The sequence below is a fragment of the Tamandua tetradactyla genome, chromosome 3 (assembly GCF_023851605.1).
Source record: "Tamandua tetradactyla isolate mTamTet1 chromosome 3, mTamTet1.pri, whole genome shotgun sequence".
Taxonomy (NCBI): Eukaryota; Metazoa; Chordata; class Mammalia; order Pilosa; family Myrmecophagidae; genus Tamandua; species Tamandua tetradactyla.
The window spans coordinates 58105353-58125317 of NC_135329.1; the positions used below are offsets into that span (position 1 = coordinate 58105353).

The following is a 19965-nucleotide window of genomic DNA, read 5'->3' on the forward strand; positions in this document are numbered from 1 at the left end:
GCTGAGCACAGCTGACCATCACTGCTGGATTGCTGCCAACTCAAGGGGAGCAGTGCAGACAGTGACTCTTCATGGGTGGCAGTACACCATGCAGTCCCAGCTATCGCCTACCTGTTGGGTAGTTTCATGATTGAATTTGGTATTCTCCCTGCATCTTCGTTTCCTCATCTGTGGAACAGAGATGGTAATGTTTACTGTATTACTTTCCTAGGGTTGTCTTAATACATTACCACTGACTGGGTGACTTAAAGTAAAAGAAATTTATTCTGTTGCATTTTGGAGACTAGAAGTCCAAAATCAAAATGTTGGCAGTGTTGTTTCCTTCTATAGGATCTGAACATAAAAATAAAAATATATATATTTTTATGTTGAAAGATTATGATTTGAAATGGAACACATGAAGCTTCTAGTGTTTGCTGATAAATTGACATTTCTTGGCTTGTAGGTGCATCCCTCTGATTTCTGCCTCTTCACATGGCCTCTTCCCTCTGTGTGTGTGTCTACCTCCAGATCTTTCTCTGATGAGGTCACCAGCCTTTGGATTTAGGGCCCACCTTAATCCAGTACAACCTCAGTTTTACTAGATTGTGTCTGTAAAGACCTTATTTCCAAATAAGGTCACATTTACAGGTACTAGGCTTTAGAACTTGAACATATCCTTTTAGGAGACACAATTCAGCCTTCTACACTTATCTTGCCCACTTATAGAGATATTGTTGAGAATTATGTGAAATAACTTGTATGGAAACATTATAAACTCTAAGGGTGTATAAGATAGTGATTTATATATACATCCTATATTCAGTAAATATTGAATTGAAAATACACAGTGTTTTCCTTTTCGTATCACAGTACCTTTGATACAGTGTGCTTCATACTTGCCAAGAATTTTCCAGTTTGTGTTTTTAATTATAGTAATGTAAAAATTCATTAAAAAGGGAAATATCTCAGAAGTATAAAATGAAAAAGTATCCTCTTATACATTCCATTCATTAAATCCTATACTCTAGAGGTACATGGTTTGAAATGTATCCCTTCATGTTTTTTATTTTGTATATACAAGTGTGCACAATACATATATATGTATGTATATGTAGTTTTAAAGTATACATACTTTAAAACTTTTTTAAAAAAGAAATTATGTATTCCAATTATTCTCCATCTTGCTTTTCATTTTAATATAATAGTTTATAATGGGAATCTTTATATATTGGTACTTATACTGCCAAGCTAATTTCCTAAATTAATAGGTAGGTGTTCATTGTTTAAATGTATTATATAGTTTATTAAACCAATTCCATTTGGATGAAATGTAGATTCCTTTACTCAAATTATTTTTATGTTAAAAGATTATGATTTGATAGGCAGGCCACAGTGGCTCAGCAGGCAGAGTTCTCGCCTGCCATGCTGGAGATCCGGGTTCAATTCCTGGTGCCTACCCATGTAAAAAAAAACAGAGATTATGATTTGAAACGGGACACACGAAGTTAATATAACAGAAATATGTAAAATTGTGTTGAGTATGTTCTAACATTTTCATGCCTAAATCAGGCCAATGAATTGGTAATTATTTGCTTGGTAATTATTTTGCTTGAGATTACCAAGAGGAAGTTGCTGTAAGAAAACAGTTTTTAAATAGAGTCCTTAGCATAATCTAGGCTAGATATCAGGAAACATGCTCTATAAAAGATTTTGTGTATTAAAATGGGCTACCATTTCATCAGCTGTTCTAAAGACTAGACTAGCACTGAAATGTTTTGGGGAGAGGTAGATAATGCTCCCCATAGGCTGGGCTTCCTGAAATTCCTATGTTATTGAAAGCTTGAAAATTGATGTGCCTTATCAGACTAGATTCAGGAATTTATTTTTACAATAATTCTGGCATTATATGTTAGATTTTGCTGTCTTTTCTAACAGTATTGCTAAATAGGATATAAGTGCTTGCATTTTGTGCTTTTTTGAAGTGCGTAAGAAAGGCGACTTTAGCAATAGAAGTATTCAAATTTAGGTTATTGAAAACTAGTATGGTTTAAAAATAACTTTTTTTATGGTTTTAAAGTCTGTAAACTTCTGTTAAAAATCTTAAATAATTTTAAATCTTTATGTTATGTTTATTTCACTATTATAAAATCAAAGAATACAGAGGAATACACAGTGAGAAGTATAGTTTCCTTCTCCTCTAATCCTATTCCCTTAGGTAAACTCCATTAATAGTTTGCTCTGTGTCCTTTCAGAGGTTTTTCTATGTTTGTATCAGTATTTTTTTTTATGAGACATATGGGATTTTTAATAAATTACTTTTTTACTTTACAGATTGTTAACATTTTTATAGAACATGTATATCTATGTCATTCTTTTTAGTGGCTACCTAGTGTTCTGTTAAGTGAATATACCACAGTTACACCCTTGTTCTGTTGTTGGCAGTTCTTATTTTTTGACTTCATTTTTTCCCGCCTTTTTTTTTCTTTAATTCACTGTCAAAAAAGTTGAATATACAGTTCAATAATCACTTACATATATTTGCAGATTTGCTTTCTCTCTTTCTTTATAAATATAAACCTATATACATATGTATTTTGGAAAGGAACCATTTGGAAATAAGTTGCATTTATTATGACATTTCAGCTAAATACTGTGTATTTCCTAAAATGCAAGGACTTTCTCCTATCAAATCACAATACCATTAATATCCCTAAGAAACTTAACATGAATATAAGATTATATATTATATGTGTAACATCTAAATGTTTAAACTTTCCGAATTATACTAAAAATGTCCTTGAAACCATTATAGCTGTTCTTTCTCACATCCCACTTCTCCATTCTAAGATCCAATCAATAATCTCTATTGCATATATTTTTGGGAGGGGGTGTTGCATGGTCCATGAATCAAACCCGGGTCTCCTGCATGAGAGGTGGGTATTCTAACCACTGAACTACCTATATACCCTCACTATTGCATTAAAAAAAAAAAAAAAGATTTCATTTAAGTAAACAAGCATATACTTAGAACCACCAAAAAGGGATATCTTAGCTTGTCCATATGCATATTTGAATAAAGTATCCAAATAATCATTGCAGAACCCGTATTTGCACAGTAAGTTGCACAAACCAATTTAAAATTAGGCATCAAGGAAAAAAATCTACAAATTCGGATAGCAGTTTCTTAAATTCTAAATATTAAACACTAACTTAAATACTATTTGATCAGCTGTCAAAACTGTGAATGTTCTCAAAATACCCATCCATTGCATTTTTTTAAACTTTTTTATTGTATAATAGAACATATATACAAAGCAAAGAAATAAAAAAGCAATGGTTTCCAAAGCACTCTTCAACAAGTATTTACAGGACAGATCCCAGGGTTTGTCCCATGGGCTGCTATATGATCTCAGATTTTTCCTTCTAGCTGCTCCAGAATATAGGAGGCTAGAAGGCATAAATATATTTTTATCACAACCAACTTCTTTTTTCTTTTTTGTGAAAAATAACATATATACAAAAAAGCAATAAATTTCAAAGTATAGCACCACAGTTAGTTGTAGAACATGTTTCAAAGTTTGACATGGCTTACACTTCCCAAATTTTAGGTGTTTACTTCTAGCTGCTCTAAGATACTGGAGACTAAAAGAGATAGCAATTTAATGATTCAGCAATCATATTCATTTGTTAAATTATCCATTGCATTTTGTATCTTTTTTCTTAGCTAGTTTTTTTTTTTCTTTTACTATAAACGAAATTCAGCTTATGGTAAAACATTTAAACAGTACTGAAAGGATATAAGGTAAAAAGTTAAATTTTTATTCTCGATGAGTTAAATTTTTAATTCTCCATGAGTTATATTATTATTAATTATTTTTGTATCTAAATTTTTTCTAATGACATCTAGTATTGAAATAATTGCTTTTTGTTTGTTTAGTGGCGAGTGGAGTGCTGGAACCCAAGAATTCAAAATAGAGTTGGCCTATTAGACTGTGCATTAAGTAGTGTCACAGCAGATTCAGAGTAAGTAGAGATTAATTTATACCTGAAACATTCATCAGCTTCAGATTTAAGCAAATGTATCAATATTAAAATAAAACAAATTCCTAAAGCACAAAACGTTTAAAATGTATGTCTGAGGTTGTAGTTTTATGATTGTTTTACTTAAAATTCCTTTCCTGTAAAAGCTAAGTGGGTAAACCAGGTAAAATTCCTTTCTACAGGACTCTATAGAATGCTTTATTTCTTTAATTGCAGTAGAATTTTGTTAAAACAAGAATACTGTTGAAATTTATATTTCCAGTTCTATAGGATCTAGTAACAGAATCAGGAGTCTGTCTTCTTGATAACCAAGGAAAAAGATGTTCTTTGGATTCTAAGGTGGAGACAAGTAGGCATTTTCAATGTTTTCGTTCCTATTTTCCTAATTCCTAGCTTTAAAACAATTAGAAAAGTAACACACACTTGGGGGGAAAAAAAGACCTCTAAAACAAAGCATGGTATTGAATTAAGTAAAATATCCCTTGTCCTTTTCCCATTCAACAGAAGTTGGTTATTATTTCGGTTTGGTATATATCCTTTGAGATATTTTTCTAAGCTCATATTAACACATCTGCAGGCATATTGGTTAAGTCCTCGACTTGAGATTATTTGCTCTAATCAGTTTAGGAATGTGTTTTCTGTGTGCTCATGATATTCATAGTAATGTGGTTTTACTAATATATACACTATTTTCAGTGGATCTGACATTTAACTATAGTAGTTTTATATGAAAGGTGGTTGGGTACAGTGAGGCTATGATCTCTAAATTACTGTGAAACTTTGCATGTTTTGTACATTTCTGGGTGAGAGGATCCATAGTTCTCTTTTAAAAAAAATTCTGTTTATATAAAGGAGCCTAGAAAAAATTTGAGTCACTTTCCAAGAGTTAGAAAGACATCTTTGTGCTTATATATATATTTCCCCATCTAAGTTAAGAATGGATGAATGTTTTTTCATGTTTTAATTATGGTATTTAAAGTAAGTATAGGAAATAATTTTCTTTATATTACTGAATTTTATTAAAGTACTGCTAACAAACTTCATTAATCACTGGGTGGAGAATAGTATATTAAACAACTTTAAATTGGAAAATCCACACATTCTACATTTGTTAATAAAATTAACCAGTGGAAAACGCATATCATTATTTCATCATATGGGCATGAAAGAAAATGAATTAGCATGGTTATTTTCAGAAAGTAGAAAACTGGTTGTAAGGAGAAAGTACTCATTACCTAGGAAGCAGAGAGGTTGTTTTTCTCTCACTCTTAAACATTAGTTTGTTTTGAATTGGAGCAAACAGACTTGGATTCTAGAATAAGCTTTGTCATTAATTGTGTCATTTAAGAAAACAGGCCAGTAGGAGTTATTTGTAATATATCTTAAGGCTATTTCCTTCTTTTTTTTTTTTTTTTTCTGGAGAAGCTACAAGTTTACCTAACAACCATGCTTAAAAGACAGAATTCCCATATACCACCCTATTATTTATACCTTGCATTGGTGTGGAACATTTGTTACAATTGATATAGGCACATTTTAATAATTGTACTGCTGGCTATAGTCCATGGTTTACCTTATAGGGTTCATTGTTTGTGTTCTGAAATTCTATGGATTTTTTTGGTAATTTTATTTTAGTACCACATATACAACCCAGTATTTCTCTTTATAACCCATTTTGAAATATATAATTCAGTGCTGTTAATTATGTTCATTGTTGTGCTACCACCACCATTACCCATTATCAAAACTTGTCCATTATCCCAAATAGACACTTTAACTCTATTTCTATTTTAAATTTAATGGCTATGATAAAAATAACATTGTAGAAAATTTAAGAAAGAGATGTGAGAAAATAATCTTGACTGGGGTTTTTAAAAACATAGGAATATTTATTTTGCATGTGTGTTTTTTTTAAGGGCAATATTGATTCACAGCATTTTTTTAGTGGCATCTTTTGTCCTTGATGGTGGGGTACTTTTCAGCTGTCATTTTGAAGGTTAAGTGTTGATCCTTTGTTGATTTTTAAAATTAGGAATAATTTTATTATTCAAAATGTGATTTATAATACTGTATAAAAATGTTAAGCCTTTTCAAAATACAAAAAAGAAAGTAGAAATCAACCTCTGCCGATGCACAATTAAAAATTACAATTTTTAAGGCACCAAACCCCTATTGGTATATTAACGTTTTTCACCTTTTTAGATCCATTTATAGTTCCATGATTATTTCCTAAGAGAAAGTTTCTAGAAATTGAATTCCTTGGTTAAAGAGTATGCATGTTTTAAAAGACTTTTGGTACATATCGCTAAATTGCCTTACAGAAGACTAACATCAGTTTAAACTTCTACCAGCATGTATTGGGTAGGTATTTTCCCAATCTCTTTAGTCTAACATGGCAATGTTATTAGTATTAAAATGTTAGAAAGAACCTCAATATCAAGCAAAAGGATATTGATCAGTGAAACGTGGTAGAAATGATAGGTCTCAGATGACACTTTTTATTTGCCAGGAACTGTTCTGAGTTCTTTATTTACTGTTTTAGTTTGTTAATGCTGGCAGAAATGTAATATACTAGAAATGGGTTGACTTTTATAAAAGGAATTTATTAAGTTACAAGTTTACAGTGTCAAGGCACCCAGAGAAACATACCTTGACTTAAGAAAGGCCAATGGCTTCTGAACACCTTGGTCAGCTGGGAATGCTTGGGGCTGGGTGTGCCAGTCCTTTGGCTTCTGGTTTCAAACAGCTTCCCTAGGGGTGTTGTCTTTCTGCATCGCCAAACATTTCTCTTTGTGTCTAGGACTCTGGTAAGTGGATTAAGACCCACCGTAATAGGGTGGAGACACATCTCCATGGATGCCACTTAATCAAAAGGTCCCACCCACAGTTAGGTGGGCCACATCTCCATGGAAACAAACTAATCAAAAGGTCCCACCCTAAGCACTAGGTCTGCCCCTACAAGATTAGACTAGGAAACAGAATACAGGTTTTCTGGGGTGCACAACAACCTCAAACCAGCACACTTACATTAATTTATTTATCCCTTTGCTGTAGGTCCTATTACTTATTGTATTTATTTTACAGATGAAACATCTACTAATGGTATAATACTATATATGGCCTTTAAGAATTATGTTCCAGAAGCATGTTTACTATGAGGGAGAGTTGTTCTAAATATACTGGTAGGGGAAAAGGCCAGTTATACATTTACCTATGGAGTTTTAGCTAATTTTTATAAGAATGAATGTGTATGTATTGGCATAGGAAAAACTCTGGAAGTGTACCAAAATGTTAACAGTTTTTCTTGATAATTCAGTACTGGGTGATATTATTATTGTTTTATGGTTAGCTTTAATTTTTTCTACATAAACAAAAGCTGTCACCACTGTTATTTAACGAAGTTTTGGAAGATTGAACCAGTATAAGAAAGAGAAATCCATATAAATATTGGAAAAGAGAAATCTTCAATCATTTTTTGCTGAATATAAGGTGGTTTGCCTGAGAAACCCAGTGTAATCAATTGAAAAACTGTAAGAACTAATATGATAGCTAAGTAAATCATGTAGTTACAAAATAATATGTATTTATCAGCAGCAACCAGTTAGAAAAATACAATAGAAAAAAATTCTCATTTCTAACAACAATAATTTTAAAATACAGAGCGATAAGTTGATGTAAATAACAAAATTTTATTAAGAAACATTTTGTTTGAGTAGGTGGAGAAAATAACGTCATTGTACTGGGGGCGGGGGGGGAATGATTCTGAAGTTCATTTTGAAGAGTATGTGATCCAAATTGATGTGGATATGAGGCTTCAAGGTTCCAAACAGATGTTTCAGTGTAATTACTGGCTGAGGCTTTAGGTGGCATAAGAGACTTGTGATGCTAAACAGACAACAGATTGGACTGTTGGGCTTGGTCCCTGGGCATATATCCTCTTTATTGTCTGCTTCTGACTTAAGCTAGCACCCCTTCTGCCATAAATTATTGCTTTGGTGCTGATGTTCTTGGTTAGTAAGTGAGAAGTACATTCTAAAATCTTTGGTACTTAGAGATTCTAAGATCCCCATTTGGTATTTAGGCTTTTAATTAGCTGGATATGGCTAATTTAAAAATAGGAATGGGTATACCCATGCCCAAGTATAAAATTGATTCCTCCTAGGTAAAAAATTGTATGTTTCTGTAAATAACTTAATCTGATTTAATTACAATGGAAGATATTGTCACCCTGCTTCTTTTCCTTTGGTTTTACATTTTTTCAGACTTTTGTTTTGGTTAGTAGCTACTTTGAGAATACTGAAGATTTTTTCAAGAAGAAAATCTACAGATTTTTAAAAAATATATATTTTTACTGGTAAATCTTCAGATTTTTAAAGGTAGATTATGTTTGCATGTAAAGTTTAGTTTTTATTTTAATTATAAAGGTTTGGATTCAGTACCTTTTAAACAGAAGGCTAGAAATGTGATTTTCCATGTAGATTTGAAGTGGGGATCAATCATGAATTTGCTACTTGGGAGGAGGTTTGGCCACATTAACATGGAGCACGAATATTTTGCCTTTCAGGATAAACAGTTTACCAACCATCTCAGCTTTGAAATTTAACAGCACCCTGACGATGGCAGTTGGAACATCCACAGGGCAGGTAAATTATGTTTGAGTTGGAGACTTCACACTGAGTTAGTATTTCATGGAGTACATATGCTGTGGGAATTTTCCTACACAGTCTGCTCACTGTAGAAGGTCCTAGAAATGGGGATTGCTGTTTTGACTGAAGTAGAGAGGGTGTTCTAGTATGCTGATTTCTAATACCTTGAGAAATTTTGATTTTGGTCCTAGTAATTAGTGTAAGAGACTTTAGAACTAGAGCTACAGTGAGGTAGGACTCAGTTGTTCTCCTGGTAGTAGTTTGGTACATTTTCAAGAGTTTATGTACCATTGGAATTCTGCCAAACACCTATTTTTGGAGATTCGTAATGTGTTTGAATACACACTGGAGGCTCTGAGAATTCCTACAGACAAGAAATGTATTTAAAAAGTATTTCCAAAATCTGCTTACCCAAGGAAGCTTTTTCACATAGACCCATTAATTACATCCCGTCCAATGAGTGGTCAGCAGAACACACATTAGAAAATGCTGAACTGAGGAGTAGAAATGAAATAAACAGCTGCAAAGAATGAATCTGGGTCATTCTTTCTTCTTCCGTCCTTCCCTTCCTTTTCCTTTTTTTACATTTAATTAAATATTTATTTAGTTTTTTTTTTGCCTTTTTGAATCAAAAATTTTTGGTCTCATATATTTCTGGAAATCCCTGAAAAAATGGTAGACCATATGTGTTTGTCTGTATTTCCTAATGGCTAATACAGGCCAGCTGGAGACTCTGCAACCAGGCAAATTCCTTGAGAAAATAGAGTCCAAGAAGGTAACTGCTATAACAAAATTTACCATTTCCCTTTTTACTCTGACCCTTCTCTGTCCTTTCTTTCTTATTGGAGGACTGGCAGAAATAGGCAAATTTGTGTGTGGGTGGCTTCTGTTCTAATACAGGATGGAATAGATTAGTTTCTACAGTCCAAAGTTTCTACCCAAGGCTCAGATTCTTTTCATCCCAATAGTAGTAAGAAAAAACATTTCAACATTTAGAATGCATAGATACTGAAGGAACAAAAGCAGTTTCTTTTTATTTTATGGAAAAGAATCTGTTAATTCTTTTGGATAAGTTCTATCATACATGCATTCAGCTTCATGCTGACTTTAGGAACTTACCCAGTAGGAATTGGACTGCACGTGGTAAAGAGTCATAAGAGTTGGGCCACAATGAAAAATACCGATTTGGAAAGATAGTTCTTCTCTATAACTTTTCAAAGAGTAATATGTATTTAAATATGATTAAATAAGATATTAAAATTCAGCACTTCATTCTGTGTTTTGCCTTGTGATGTTTTCTTATGTATTTTTTTTAATCAGACAAGTTGTAGATTTATAGAAAAATCAACGTGAAATAGAGTTCCCATTGCATATGTTATTTCATTTAATTATTATAATCGCATGTCTGTTATTCATCCATCCATCCATCCATGCATCCATCCATCCATCCATCCATCCATCCATCTCTCCCCTATCCTTCTGCTACCAGTGTATCAGAATAGAATAAACCCAGCATTGACAGCAAGCAAAAGTGGTAAAATTCTCTACCTACCTCCTATTTGTAGTTAAGACATTGAGAGTTATCTAAAGGAAGTCTGATTTAAATGTACGCTTCTGTCAGTAGTACCTGTCCTGGCTTCCACTAAGTGCCAACTCCATCAGCGATGTCACGGCAGAACCTATACATTTGTAAATTTTTCCTACCCCCAGAAGTGACTAAGACCCTTCTTCCAATAGATTTATTCCCTCCATCATTATGGATCAAGCGGAGACCTGCCATCTGGGAAGGTCCTAACTTCTTCAGAGCCCCAAGGGGCCTGAACAATTGGAGTCAGAAAAGAACTCAAAGCCTTGCTGCCACCTTCTGTCTTGAATCTGCTGGGACTTTCACCACTGTGCTTGCCCTTGATGGCAGTCCCTGTGGCACTGCGTAGGGTATAAGAGGCTCTCAGTTTATGTTTCTTAAACTAAAGAACGAAACAAATCTTTAGGGACTTTCCTTTTGTCCCAGTCTTAGTATAGTGTAGTAGTTTTCAAACTTGGTGTGCCTAAGAATGACAGGTATAATGCCCAATACTCTAAAGTTAATTTAAGAGCATTTTCTAAGGTAATTTTGTTGTCTGGCTTTAGAATCCTAGCACCCTGAACCAAGAACATTTGTTGTGTTCATAAAAAGGTAATGAAACAAAAGGCAATCATTATTCTAAGTTTTAAATGTTTCTTTTTAAGATGAAGTGTTTGGTTTTTTTAAGCAAAAGTAACTTAGGTATTTCTTTTTCTTCTTTTAGGTTTTAATATATGATCTTCGATCTGATAAGCCACTGCTAGTTAAGGATCACCAGTATGGTCTACCTATTAAGTCAGTTCGTTTTCAGGATTCATTAGATTTAATTTTGTCTTCAGACTCTCGAATTATCAAAATGTGGAATAAGAACTCCGTATGTAGTTTTTGTTGAAATTTCTTTTTGCATATTTTGCTCCTTTTCTTTCCATTGCCTTGTTTTAATTATGTGGGTTCTTAGCAAAGATACTAAATATCTATTTGGAAGTTAGTAGGAAGTCAGTTACATCAGAAAATTGAGGGATATACATGATTCCTTGACTTTTAAGCACTTGACTCAGTAATACAGTTGTAATACAAATTTTACATAGAAAGTTGTGAAAGTGGTATCTGGCATAGATTCAGATATTGAGATATACACCATTATTGATTTCTATGCACTTATCTTGACCTAGTAAGTTAGTTGCAACCTACATTTCACCCTAAAGTGTATGAAACTTGTATATTGCAAGTGTCAGAATGTGAGTGATCACATGATTGTTTGACTTCTGTGCACATATCTTGACTCAGTGTAATACAGTTACGAAACTATTTTATCTGAAAGCTGTGAAATTATTATCTTGCATAGTTTGGAAAAGTGAGTGATATACATGAGTCATTGAGTTCCATGTACTTATCTTGGCTCATTAATAAAGTTATACACAACTTTCACCCAGAAAGTATCCAAATGATATCTTGCATAGTGTCAGAAAGTAAGTGATATACATGATTCCTTGACTCCTGTGCATGCATCTTGACTCAATAATACAATCGCAACACAGTATACACCTGAAAGCTGTGAAACTGATGACTTGAATAGTTTCAGAAAGTGAGTGATATACATATTCCATTGAATTCTATGCACTAATCTTGATTTAGTTACACAATTATAATCAGCGTTACCTAGAAAATTGCAAATTGATTATCAATTGCAAACTGATGCATAGTTTTGGAAATGAAGTGTTATAAATTACTCATTGATTTCTGTGCACATGTTGACTCAACAACAACACTGTGGTCTCCCAACTTTCACCTATGAAGCTGTGAAACAGGTATCTTGCATACGTTCAGAAACTGAGTTGTATGTAAGGTCATTGACTACTAGACACTTATACTGACTCAGTAGCACAGTGGCCAAACAACTTTTCCTGAGAAAACTATAAGATTAGTATATAACGTAGTTCCTGAAACTGAATGATATAGAAGATTAATTGACTTCCATGTACTTTTTTTGACTCAGTAATACAGTTTGAACAAAATTTCACCAGAAAGCTATGAAACTGGTATTTTCATAGTGTCTCAGACTGAGCAATATACATGATATCTTGATCTCTCTGCAGGTTTCTTCAATCAGTAGTACAGTTGTACTGGAAATTTCACCTAGATAGCCCAAGCTGTTATCTTGCATTGTTTAGGAAATTGAATGATATACATGATTCATTGGCTTCCCTGCACTTATCTTGATTCAGTAATGCAATTATTGATGCAATTACGTAGTGTCAGTTACTTCAGTATGATAATATCCATATTCAGATAAAGTGGTTATGATTAAAGTTTTTTTGATTTGCTAGAACTGGCATACATATTCATAGGTGTCCAGTTAGAGAGTAAATTGTTTAAAAAAGTTGATCTTGGCAGATCCCCTTCCTTCTTCAGGCTCTCTCACAATGTTAGGAAAGTTTTTATGAGCCTCTGATTTTTTTCATATCTTTTTTTTTTCTCTTTATTTTCTTAACTTCTTTTTACTGTATAGTATAACATATATACAAAGCAAAGAAATAAAAAAAACAATTGTTTTCAGAGCACTCCTCAACAAGTGGTTACAGGACAGTACCTGGAGTTTGTCATGGGCTACAACATGATCCTTTCATATTTTCCCTTCTAACTGCTCCAGAATATAGGAACCTAGAGTGCTTAAATGGTTTCTTTTTTTTTTTTTTATCATCACAATTGGCTTTTTTTCCTTCTTTTTTTTTGTGGATAATAACAGAATACAAAAAAGCTATAAATTTCAAAGCACAGCACAACAATTAGTTGTAGAACATATTTCGGACTTTGACATGGGTTACGATTTTGCAATTTTAGGTTTTTTGCTTCTTCATCTGCTCTGTTATTGCCTATTGAGATGGGATCCTTTCAACTTTGATGACCCTTACAGTGAGTGACTGCTACCTGGGCAGGGATTCATGCTGTCTCAAGGAGATTAAGGATGAGAGTTTTATTAATATTTGGAGAATTTTTTGAAGTAAGATATCCTCTTTCTTTCCATATAGCTAGATGTGAATGAATAGTATGGAAAGCATATTTAGAGTCAATATAAACATTAGTGGGGATATTAGCTGCTAAGCTGAAAGCCCGGGTGAGGGCTGGGCTCTGCCTGTTTGGAAGTGGTGCCAGGAGGCAGAGGCCCAGACTCAGTTACTTCCTGAGCAGACACTATAGCATATCCAGCCTGCTTAGAGGGGTCTTTAAAAGCACTGCCATAAATAAACCATGTATTAGCTGGAGGAGGTAGAGGGGAATCCTCTTTGTTGGGAAATGGATGAAGGAAATGATCTGTAGTTTCTCTACAGTTATGCATAGGCTTCTGATGCTTTAGTGGAGTATGGAGTTTTGCTGGGTTAGAAACTATAGGTGAATAGGAAATTTTAACCTGGGGGTTATAAAGGAACTCTGGGGGAGGTACTAGTAATAACTTGAGTTAAAAGGAAAGGTAGATTATGAGAAGAGAGCATAGATAATTGAGCAGATGGCACAAGTTTAAGAGATTCTTGTAGGAGGAGTGCTGCAGAGGCTAAAACTGAGACAAAGTGGCCACCCTAAGAAAGGGGAAGTCTACAGCTTTGGAGAAGTAAACAGTTACATGGGTGTCCAGTCCACTTGTTTGGGTTAAAATTCCAAGAGCAAAGCCATCTCTGGTGTCTACATAAAATATAAAAGGCTTGCTGGGGGTTGAAAGAGCTAAGGTGGGTGCCTGGGCGAGGGCTGTCTTGAGCTGTTTAAATGACTGTTTCATAGCTAAAAGGTCATCTTATGGGTCCCAGAGATTTCCTGTAGTGGCCTGATTCAAGCTTTTAGCTGTTAGTCCAAAATTAGGAATCCAGGTCTGGAAAAAATTGACTAAACCTAGGAAGGAAAGAAGTTCTTGTTTGTTCTGAGGAAGAGGAGTATTTAAGATCATCTCTTTGCATTAAGTGGTAATTAATGCCTTTTTCGGTAGGGAAGAGAATAGTTAAGGAGGGTGACTGTGTGCTCTTGTGGTAAGGCCTTTGGAGGGACTGCATAGTAGGAGATCATCTACGATACATATTGAAGCACTTTGCTGGGATGTAATTTTAATGTTTGTAAGTCAGAGGCTAATGCTTGTCCAAACAAATGAAGGCTGTCTGTAAAGCCTTGTGGTAAAACTATACAAGTTAATTGCTTAGAAGCTCTAGTAATGGGATCTGTCCAAGTAAAGGCAAACAGGACCTGAGAAGTGGTTGAAGTGGAATAGTAAAGAAAGCATCTTTAAGGTCTAAGACTGTATAATACATAGTATTTGGGGGAATTTGGGAGAGTATAGAATATAGATTAAGAACCGTAGGCGTAATGGATATGGTGACTTGGTTTATTGCCCTAAGGTCTTGAACTGGCCAGTAAGCGCCATTTGTTTTCTTTACTCGTACACTAGGAGTATTGGCTGGGGAGACTGCTTTTTTGATGAGTCCAGAGATCAGTAGCCTCTCAACTATGGGTTTTAGGCCTATGAGAGCGTGTGGGGTGAGAGAGGATATTGAGGTTTGTTTGGGAATTCTCCAGGGTGTTTGAGAGAAGCTTGAACATGAGCATGATGTTTAACAGTAGAAGGGGTGGAGGTGTTCCGTACCCAGGAATCTGCTTTTTCTAGCCATGGGAGCAGAACTGTTTCCTTAGAAGGAGAGAGTATTTCTCCCATGGACAGGAGCAGGATGATTTGAGGGATTTTATTAGCATACTTTATTTCTGTTAATTGAAGAGTTGCTTTAAGCTTTGCTAAAATGTCTCGCCCTGATAAAGGATTGAAAAAGCTAGAAATTACTAAAAACGTATGAGAAAAGTTATTATTTCCTATACTGCAAGCTAGAGGTACTGTTTTAAGGGGAACTGAGCTTGAGGAGGGATTGAGCTTCCCTGAATGCTCAGGCAGGGCAGAGTATGTGATGCCCATGTCTAAAATGAAAGAAATGGGCTTACCTGCCACCTTTAAGGCTACCCTGGGTTCTGTGGTGGTGATGGTCAGAGTTGGGGCTATGCCAGAGCCCGTGCCTTGTCAGTTGTCTGTGTCTAGTCCATGGAGGTCACCCAGTTCTGGAGCTGGTGACACCTGTTTAGGAGGGGAAGGCCGTCTGAATCCGTGGTTAAAGGCCACAGGAAAGTCAGCTCCCCAGTGGCCTGTTTGGTGGCAGTTTACTCAGGATCTCTGGATTCTGTCTGCCATTGAACTTTAGGAATGTACTCAGGTAAAAATTTACTGCCCTCTGCTTGGATGCAATCTCAGTATTTGTTCTGGAGTCCATTTAGAGAAGGGACCAGAAAACTGTGGAAAACGTTTGAGGAAAGATTTAAGAAAGCTGCAAGTGGTAAGCAGGTAGGAGCCTGACAAGTAGGAACAAATCTCTCACGTTGTGGAGAGCTTCTCATTTTATGACATCAAAGTGTAGAACAGAGACAAGTGGTTCCATACAGAATAGAAAAAAATGAAGGTCCATTCTTGTTTAGATCTACCACAGATGCCCCAGTAGCCTGTCTTACTGCTTCAGAATTTTCTGTCACCATGCCATACTGCACTCCAGGTCAGCAGAATTCTTGGGCTTTCCTGAATATCTTGTGAGCATTTTCCCACCTCCTAACCATCTACTTGTATTACCAAATTAGTTTCAAAAGCAACTTCCTGTTTGAAGTCTTCTCTGACCTCCTTTGTAAAATGTCCCACACCCTGCTGTTTGTTCCATTGTAATAAATAAAGCCTTTACCATAGCTTGGAACATGCTTAATTAGAGTTACTGGTTATAGTTGGGTGCACAAAATACTCTTTTTCTGTATACACATACTGTTCCAATGTGACCTCACTGGTCCTTTCATCAAGATAGAAGACTGCCCCTCCTTAAGTGGAATTTTCATTATGAATATTTTGGTCAGTGGGACAGTAGACATCTGATACAAATCCCATACTTTTGTGCATTTGAGCACTCTATTGCTGCTCTTTGAACCATGCTAATGGATGTGAATTAATGGGTGCTAGGTTATGAGAGACCACGTAGTGAGATGTCCAGCTGACCTTGAGGCAGATTGTGGACACATGAGAATAGCCAGTTAAGATTATCTAAACCTGCATCAGACCAGAAGAAGCCCAAATTCCCAACCTGAAGAATTGTGACTGCAGTAATTATTGCTGCTCTAAATCATCACATATTGGGTCCATTTGCCAGACTGCTAAAAATAACTGATGCATGTTTTAACTTGGACATGTTTATTTCCAAGCTGAGTGACTTTCTCCTCATCATTTTGTAGGAGCCAAGGGTGAAAACAAGACCTGCAGAATTTGTTGGGAGCAGCTAGCATCAGGGTGGCAGCAGTAAACTGTGGAGATTATTATCTGCTTTATGTAGAACAGTCTGGGAGGAAGAGAATGTTTTTGTTTACCCCAAATGGTTACCTTAAGTATGAAGAAAGATAAGCACTCTGTTCCCTCAGGAAATGCATGCATGCCTTTTATTACCCTGCAGTATGTAAGCAGGATCTGGTTAAGAACAAAATTGTCTGTTGTTTGTTATGGCTGATCTTCAGACCCCCTGACCCGTAAAAGTCTCCGATAGAGGTACGTTTGTCCAGCCGATAGAAGAGGACCCGAGTCATATTGGTAAGTAAGCATTTTCCTTGTAGCATCAGGGTAATGGGTAATCATAATAGGTGGCTGGAGAAGTATGTTTGTGTGTTAAAACATTGTTAAGAAGTGCAGGGTTCTCAATGAAGACTTCGGAGTCACTAGAGCTCTTTTCTTTAGCACAGAAGCATTGTTATTGGTTTCAGCCTTAAGGCCATAATGTTTTAAATCTTAAGCAATGGAAATTGGTTATGAAGGCTTTGCTGCGAGCTTAACAAAACCAAATTCATATTTGGTCATTGTGTTCACTCAGGCAATGAACCGTGTAGCCCCCTTTCTCTTAAACTCTGAGTTGTGCTTTTCCTCAATCTCCCACTGCCCCTTTTGACCCTGTTTGGACAGTTGCCTGAGCTGAACTTGGCAGTTGGTGTCCAGACAGGGATCTGATAAGGGAACTCTTAAAGCGTAAAGTGAGGAGATGCTCCAGGGACGTCCACTATAAATACTACAAATGAGCCTTTGTGGGTTGAGCAGTGGCCCTTATCTATAGAAAAGTTAGAGGGTCTAACTCAGTTAGTTCAAGAACAGTTTAAAGCAGGACATGAATTGTCCCAAATGTTTTTACATTTACAAACATTAGTCAGAAATTGAATTACTCCCGTTTTTATCATGCATATAAGAGCTCATACCAATCTTCCGGGTCCTTTGTCATAACAAAATCAGCAAGCAGATACTCTTGTGGGGGTAATTCAAGATCCCAAGACATTTCACAAATTGACTCATATTAATAGCAAAGGGCTGTGAAAGAAATTTCTATCTTTATCTAAACAGCAAGCTCAGGACATTGTTTGGACTTGCCTAACAAGTAAACTTTAAATGCACTCCCATTTGCATCAGAGGTTGATCCTCAATGTCAAAAAGCAAATGAATTATGGAAAATGGATGTTACTCGTATTTCACATTTTGCTAAAATGCAATATGTACATGTTATCATAGACACATTTTCTCATTTCATCTGGGCTACCACACAATCTGGAGAACGTTTCTGCCATGTTCGATCACATTTACCTAATGCTCTTGCAGTTATGGGATGCCCTTAATCTATTAAAACGGACAGTGGTCCTGCTTATACAGGAAAGCAGTTTCATAAATTTTATACAACTTTTCATATTACTCATTTCACAGGAATTCCATATAATCCCTCTGGGCAAGGAATTATTGAACAAGCAAACCAGCCACTAAAGTCTATGCTAATGAAACAAAAAGGGGGACATGATGATCAGGAAGATGATGTTATGAAAATAAGTACCCCTAAAGATCAATTAGCAAAAGCACTATTCAATTGAAAAATTTTAAACATTTATGATAATTGATCACAGACTCCTGCAGAACAACATTTTAGTAATTTGGAAAAGAAAAATGATACAACCCAAACAGAACTGCAGCTGTAGCCAATCTATTGGAAAGATGTTATAGATGTTATGGAAACCAGGCATGATAGGTGTGGGGTAGGGGATTTGCTCTTGTCATTGCAGATGATGGAACCTCACTTTGGATTCCCTCGAAGAGAATAAAACCCAGACATGTCGACCCAGACAAAAATAACTAAATGGAGAGTGTATATTATAGGACATATAACTTTAATTGCTGAAGAACAGGGACATAATTATACTTATTGGGCTTATATTCCTAACCCACCTTTGCTTCAAGCCCTAACATGGGCAGATCCAACTTTACCAAAATATCTGAATACTAGTTTAAGATTCCCAGGTCTAGTAGATTCAAGACTTCCAAAACTACTAAAAGAAGAAGAAAAATGGTATCTAATTTAACTTTTCCATTTTTAGAAAGACCCATATGCATAACTCTGTGTAATCAAATGATATTTGCCTATTAGATGGGTAAAGAAAGTTGGAATGGATGGCAATTATGTCATATGGGTTGAGCAGTTATCATAATTAATGATTCCTATGGAATTATAAGAGCTACGGCCCCTGTGGGGCCTCCCATCTGTAACTAAAAGATGACTGAGACTACACTGACAGGCAAGCTAAATCAGAGTTTATTACATAGAGGATGATTTGTGCCAAATCCATGGGATGATAAATATAACATTAGTCAAAGAAATTTATAGAAAATTTTCCTAGAACTTAGACCAATTTTTATATGGAATTCTAGTAACTATAACTTCTCTTTAAATAGCAGCCGTAAACACTATATGCAAACATGTACTAGAGATCCATATGTATTTGTTAACGGTCATGCATATAAGAAATCAAACTTTTAATTGTGAGAATTATTCTTTATTCACTTGTCTCCAAGCATTTATTGATGGAAAATGAGACGATTATAGCAGCAAGGAGAAGAAGAGGTATTTGGCTGCCAGCACAGATGTCAAGATCCTGGCAGTCCTCTCCAGAAACACAAGTCCTGATCCATTTGACAAAAGAATATCTGAAAAGGACTAAGAGACTAATTGGACTCATTATTACAGGTGTCATTGGAATCATTGGAATTATGACAGTGGTTGCAGTCACTGAAACTGCATTGTTAGGTTTGGGGCTGTTTATACTTTATCTCTTCCTCCTCAGCTGTGTTAAACAACAAATAATCAGAGAGCTTGACTGGTAGCCAATGACGGGTAAGACCCTTCCTTCAGAGCTTAAGGGCAACCTAAGACAGGCAAAGTCACTAAGCAAAGCCACGCTAACAGTGTGGTTCTTGCAGAAGCCCTTGGCTCCCTCCCAAATCAAAGTCAGAGAGCTTGACTGGTAGCCAATGACGGGTAAGACCCTTTCTTCAGAGCCTAAGGGCAACCTTAGACAGGCACAGACACCTCTGCTATTAAAATAAAAAAGGGGGAAATGTAGGAGCCAAGGGTTAAAACAAGACCTGCAGAATTTGTTGGGAGCAGCTGGTGCCAGCGTGGTGGCAGTAAACTGTGGAGATTATTATCTGCTTTATGTAGAACAGTCTGGGAGGAAGAGAATGTTTGTTTACCCCAAATAGTTAAGTACGAAGAAAGATAAGCACTCTGTTCCCTCAGGAAATGCATGCATGCCTTTTGTCACCCTGCAGTGTGTAAGCAGGATCTGGTTAAGACTAAAGTTGTAATGATGAGTCCAATTAGT

General features: G+C 35.6%; 1 protein-coding gene across 5 annotated transcripts in view; it reads left to right on the top strand.

Moving 5' to 3' along the window:
* The window catches only part of LOC143677333 (nucleolar protein 10-like), an 82813-nt gene that overhangs the window by 23361 nt on the left and 39487 nt on the right, over positions 1–19965 (top strand). For 2 of the 5 annotated variants that reach the window (XM_077153194.1, XM_077153195.1), the window contains exons 5-7: positions 3920–4005; positions 8588–8666; positions 10958–19031. In XM_077153194.1, the coding sequence (XP_077009309.1) occupies positions 3920–4005; positions 8588–8666; positions 10958–11125 (333 nt within the window). In that variant the 3' untranslated portion in view covers positions 11126–19031. Of the gene's footprint in view, positions 1–3919; positions 4006–8587; positions 8667–10957; positions 19032–19965 lie in introns of those variants that run through there. The other 3 variants (XR_013172513.1, XM_077153196.1, XR_013172512.1) reach the window with 3 other exon arrangements.